Below are 6,012 nucleotides of genomic sequence, written 5' to 3' on the forward strand. Positions count from 1 at the left end.
GGCGGCCCCCCCGGCCGGGGCAGAGGCAGGCACAGCCTGAGGAGACATGGGAGAAACTCCCATGTCTGCCCCACCCGGCCCCAGCCTCCCGGCACTTTAAAAAAAAATTTTTAAAAAGCCCCTCACTCACTGGCTGCAGCAGCCTCTGAGGGCTCGTGGCAGAGCCCCTCCACGCAGGGCAGGGCAGTGGGGGACAGCAGAGACCAGCCCCCTGCTTGGCACCCGCACAGCAGCTGTTGCATCGAGCGGGTGCAGCATGGCTGGGCAAGGTGCCGTGCCCTGTCTGGGAGCTGGGGTGGCTCCACCTGTTAGCCAGCCCGGCACCACTCAGCCCCAGAGGCCCCAGCTCCCAGGCAGCGCAGGGCCCCCTGCCGAGCCACGCCCCACCCATGCCATGGGGCAGCTGCTGCACAGGTGCCTGGTGGAGGGGGGGACAATCCCCGCTGCCTCCCACTGCCCCAGTTCCCGGTTGGATCCTCCAGCTCCCAATCATTCCCCACTTCCCCTATGGCTTCTCCCAGGGCTACCAGCACTGCCTGCCTTTCCCTGGCAGGGGGAGCAGCTGGGGGAGTAGCCAGACAGCTACTCCAAGAGCCAGCAGTCCTGGGAAAACCTGCAGGGGCTAGGGAGAATGATCTGGCCCTGGGGAAATGAACAGAGGCTTCTGCCCAGCTCCTGGTTCAAGCACCAGCTTCCCCATTCATTCCCTGCAGCTTTTCCTGTGGCTGCCAGCACTGCCTGCCTTGGGGGAGCAGCCAGAAGAACTTCTCCCAGGGCTGCGGGCTCAAGCCGGTTGCTCCCCTAACTGCTCCTGCCATCATTGCCTGCCTGTATAGTCTATGGCTGAATAAGATTATGCGCCAAATATCTTCGGATTCTGCCAAATCAAATCGGGACAGCGATTAAAATCACTGAATCAAATCACTGTTCCACTGAAGCAAATACTTTCTGCTTCACACAGGCCTATTGGGCACGGGGCCTGGATGCCTGGGTTTGTGTGTGTGTGCACACACACACATGTGCATGCCTAGACTCCTGCGTTTTGTGTCACCTTGGGGGGATGATCCCAGGCCCCTATTAATCCCAGACAGGTTGTGAAGACCAAGGAAGATTTGAGAAGCCTGTCCCAGGAAAAAAAAATCTCCAACTCAAAAATTCAATCCCAAGCCATTTTAATAGCAATGCTAGTACTGGGTACAAATAGGAGCACCTGGGGAAGACCAGAGGGATCAGGCAGATGAAGTGGTGGATGAGAAAGAATCACTCTTACAAAACAAGGCAGAAATCAGGCCTAAAGTTACTGAGCCTTTAAAAGGTGGCAGCCTGTCAAGGCCAAGAAATTTGTCCCTCCGTTCCAGAAACAAGGTTTCCAAGCAGCCCCCTTCTCCGCTCACCACAGATGGGCAATAAAAGCAAAGGCCGGGGCTCCTTGCCAAAGAGGGTATTTCCAAGGCAAATCTGTGCCTTGTATCCCCCACTCAGAACCAACTAGGACAAGCTCAGTAAAGAGAGACATCTGATAAGGCTAGTAACTGTATAACTATGCATGGGCTCTTTCTGTGTTAAGATAAAACTGCTCCTTCTAATGGGGCAATTGGATAGACCTTTCCATGAGCCAGGCAATAGACCTGTTTCAGTGACAGTAGAAAGCTGTTTCTATTGCCAAACCAGATGCACCTGTACCAAGCCACAGCGTCCTCCTGGCTGAGCCAGTTGTGTCCTATATTCGAGGACCTCCTCCCCTAAGCAGTTCCATCACTGGTTGCCCCTTCTTCCTATCTTACCTCTAGCTAGAGAACAGCAAGCAAACAGGACCTGAGTCTAATACTCCACTACTAAGCAGCCTAAAGCCTACTAAAGTCTATACCCCCTGGTAAGTCTTGTGCATGCAGCTGACCGTCATTCTTGCTTTGTGATTGCTGTAGGAAAGAGATGCAGCCTATCTATCCATCCATCCATCCTGTCAGGGTGGGCAGGACACTAGGATATCCTCAGAGTCATCCTCAGCCACCGTGGCTGCGACGGGCAATGAGGCAATGCCACAGGCATTGCCCCCACGGTAGATGCGGAAAAAGCCCTGGGGGGGTGAATGGGATAAGCAGTTAGGGGCTGGGCACAGTTCTCATACACCCACATACTAGGATGACCAGCCCCTGATGTGCCTCACCTCAGAGCCAATTGCAATCTGCACTGAGCAAAGGGGCCCTATATAACCAGTCCCCCAAACACCCCACCCCAGAGCCAGCTGCCATCTACAGTGAGCAAGGGGGGCCTATATAACCAACCTCCAATAACCCACCCTAGAGCTAGGCACCATCTGCACTGAGCAAAGGGGACCCTATATAACCAGCCTCCGAAACACGCATCACTCCAGACCCAACTGCTGTACATCCATCCCCCAAACACCCCACCCCAGAGCCAGCCACTGTCTGCACTGAGCCAGTGGGGCCTGGTGTCCCCATTGACTTGCCTGTGCTCTCCAACTCACCTCCTCCCCCCACTCAGGCCCCCAAGAGTTCTTCACAATCCAGTATGGGGTCTTCTTCTCTGGAGTCAGCGTGGGAAATATCAGGGTACAGGTCAGCATTAAGGAAGGAATGGTTTAGGAGAATTCTGACCCCCACCCTCTGCCTCCATCTCTGTCAGCCACCCATCTGTCTCCATCACAACCCCCTGGGGTCCCCAGTCCCACCCTTCCTCCCTCCTGGGGCTTTACTGTCTTTCAGCCCCTTAGCCCTGTCTCAGCCACAGGGTGGGATATAAATCTAAATACTAAAAGAACATAAGAGCATCAGAGCTGCCACAGGTGGGTCAAACCATAGATCCTTCTTTCCAGTCCTGTATTGCACCCCAGCCATGCCACAGTAGTGGTGGAAGCTGAAAGTTTATAATATCGTAGAAGTCATAGAAATTAAGGCCTGGAAGAGACCTTGAAAGATCATTGAGTCCAACTCCCCTGCTCTCAGCCTTTTCTGGGCAGGAATACTGCTGAGATCAAATGATCCCAGCAAGGTGTCTGTTCAGTCTCCTCTTGAAGACTCCCAAGGTTGGGGACTGCACCACCTCCTTGGGAAGTCTATTCCTGATTCTGATCACCCTTACCATAAAGAAGTTCTTCCTTACATCCAACCTGAAACCATCTTCTAACAATTTATGGCCATTGCTCCTTGTCCTCCCCTGGGCTGTCCTAGTGAACACTTTTTCTCCCAGTTCCCAATATTCACCCCTTATGTAGTTATAGACAGCCACCAAATTCCACCTCAGTTTTCTCTTCCCCAGGCTGAACAGTCCTAGATCCCTCAGTCTTTTCTCATAAGGTTTGTCCTCCAGGCCCTTAATCATTCTTGTGACCCTTCTCTGGACCCTTTCAAGATTCTCCACATCTTTTTTGAAACATGGTGCACAGAACTGGACACAGTCCTCCAGCTGGTGTCTTCCCAGCACTGAGTAGAGAGGTAGTATCACTTCCCTAGCCCTGCTTGTGACACTTTGGCTAATGCATCCCAGTATGCTATTAGCTCTGTTGATTACTGCATCACAGTGGTAATTCATGCTCATCCTGTGATCAATCATTACCTCATGGTTCCTTTCAGCCATGGTGCACAGAACTGGACACAGTCCTCCAGCTGGTGTCTTCCCAGCACTGAGTAGAGAGGTAGTATCACTTCCCTAGCCCTGCTTGTGACACTTTGGCTAATGCATCCCAGTATGCTATTAGCTCTGTTGATTACTGCATCACAGTGGTAATTCATGCTCATCCTGTGATCAATCATTACCTCATGGTTCCTTTCAGCCATCATGCTGGACAGGGCATCTCCTCTTAACCTACATTCATGTTGCTGGTTACTTCTCCCCAGATGAAGCACTTTGCATTTATCCTTATTGAACTACATCTGGTTCCACTCCACCCACAGTTCCAGCTTGTCCAGGTCTGCTTGGATATGCATCCTATCCCCTAGCATGGCTGCTTTTCCCCATAATTTAGTATCATCCACAAACTTGACCAGTGTACTCTCCACAACCTCATCTAAATTGTTGAGTAAGATGTTGAACAACACAGGGCCAAGAACTGAACCCTGCGGGGCACCACTGGTCACCTCCTGCCAAGATGATACAGACCCGTCCACTAACACTCTCTGGGTTCAACCCCTCAGCCAGTTCCCAAACCAACTAACCACGGACTCTGCTGGCCACAATCCCCAAGTTTTTTATAAGAACCTCATGGGAGACTATATGAAAAGTCTTTTAAAATCTAAATATATGACATCAACCATGTCTCCTACATGTAGGTGATTCATTACTTGATCAGAGAAGGAGATGAAGTTGGTCAGACACAACCTGCCTGCAATGAAACCATGTTGGCTATCCTTCAGCACCATGCATTCTGCCAGTCTCTCACAAATGGACTTCTTGATAATTTTGTCCAAAATTTTACCCAGTATCAAGGTCAGTTTAGCCAGATTCACCAAAGGACTAGACACATGCTTGGGGGAAAGGGACATCAGTCACTATTGAGAACAGGAGACAGGGGCACAGCCTCTGAATCAGACATCTCTAGACCTTCAATGCTGGAGGCTGCAAGTGAGACAGGAACAGAGGAAATACACTGCTCAGACCCCATTCGCTCTCCCTTTCAGCACCCACTCTCTGCCACTGTGTGCCACATGAGATTGGGCAAGATGAACCTGTGATCTGACCCAGTCCATGACAGCTCTGATGTTCTTATAAGATGTGTCTGCCGTCACCATCATCCCACCTCCCTACCCCTGTCTCTCTGTCCCCAACTCACCCAGGCCGTAGCCCACCAGCAACACGGCATGGTTCATTTCACCTGGGTTACAATTGCAAGCCATATTCTTTGTGATGATGCCTTTTTTATAAAACTGGGAGGAAGCACAGGTCAGGGGGGGAAGCAGGCTTTGGTAAGGTTAGCCAGGGGCAGGGCAGGCTGGGGAGGACACAGGTCCACAGGGGCTCCTACCTGCATCAGCTTGGCATTGATGCCCACAGTGACAGGCCCCTGGACAGCAATGTGGGCAGCCAGCTCTGTTGGACAAGGCCACAAGTGCGTCAGCCAGGAGGTGGGGGGGGCGGCTGGGAGAGACCCCCAACACTCCCTACCCATCCCTGCAGCCTCTGGACTGCACGGTTCTCTGGAATCCCACCCCATGCACTGATGCACACATGTGGCTGAGATATGCACATGCCTGTGCGTAAACACAGCAGTGCACACACACAGTAGTGCACACAAATGAACACACCAGACACACAGGGATGCATACAGGGATGCATACATATGCACATGCAACAGTAACATTTATACACTCATATATATATATATATATATATATACACACACACACACACATACACACACACACTATGCACACAGGTGCACACACTGAACACACAGGGATAAACACAGATACATACATGCATGCACACAGGGATGCACACCCACACACACACCCCAGCAAGAACATAGACAGGGCCTGAGCAGTTTCTCTCCCCTCCTTCTAAAGACCCCTCCCCACCCCGACAGCCCATGCGCCCCATCCTCCAGCCCTGCTGGGGTCCCCACAGCTCCTCACTCTTTTCATCAGGTGAGAGGATCTGGAAGGTCTGGACATGGGCGACAGCTTGGTGATGTTCCTGACACACGTCCTGGCAGGCCATGTATGGGTACTGCTCCTCTGGGGTCAGACCTGTAGCAGAGGAAGGATAGTCAGCAGGGGAGGCCAGGGGGGGGGCGGGGGTGGTCTGTCCTGAGCATCATTTTATAAGGGCCTTGATCTCAGCCAGGGAGTCTTTGCATTTGGTGCTCTGTTCTCAACCTGAGGGGGTTGGGGGTGGAAGGGTCTGTGCAGTGCCTGGTCCTACAGGGATGCTTATCTCAGTCTGGGGGTCTGCACAGCACCTGGTGCTATACGGGTCTGATGTCAGCCTGGGGGTTCTGCACTGTGTCTGGTGCTATAGGGGCCCTGATCTCAGCCTGGGGAGTCTGTGCATTGC

General features: G+C 52.3%; 1 protein-coding gene across 1 annotated transcript; it reads right to left on the bottom strand.

The window, feature by feature from the left end:
• Positions 1–1,155: 1,155 nt before the first annotated feature.
• On the bottom strand, positions 1,156–5,705 carry LOC102386964 (cathepsin W-like; the record flags this gene model as incomplete). Its single annotated transcript, XM_006036324.2, has 5 exons — positions 1,156–2,077; positions 2,489–2,547; positions 4,790–4,883; positions 4,982–5,046; positions 5,592–5,705. Coding segments are annotated over 5 exons (446 nt in total), but the record flags the coding sequence as incomplete, so codon positions are not given.
• Positions 5,706–6,012: the final 307 nt, after the last annotated feature.

This window comes from Alligator sinensis, unplaced genomic scaffold (genome assembly GCF_000455745.1).
Source record: "Alligator sinensis unplaced genomic scaffold, ASM45574v1 scaffold778_1, whole genome shotgun sequence".
Taxonomy (NCBI): domain Eukaryota; kingdom Metazoa; phylum Chordata; order Crocodylia; family Alligatoridae; genus Alligator; species Alligator sinensis.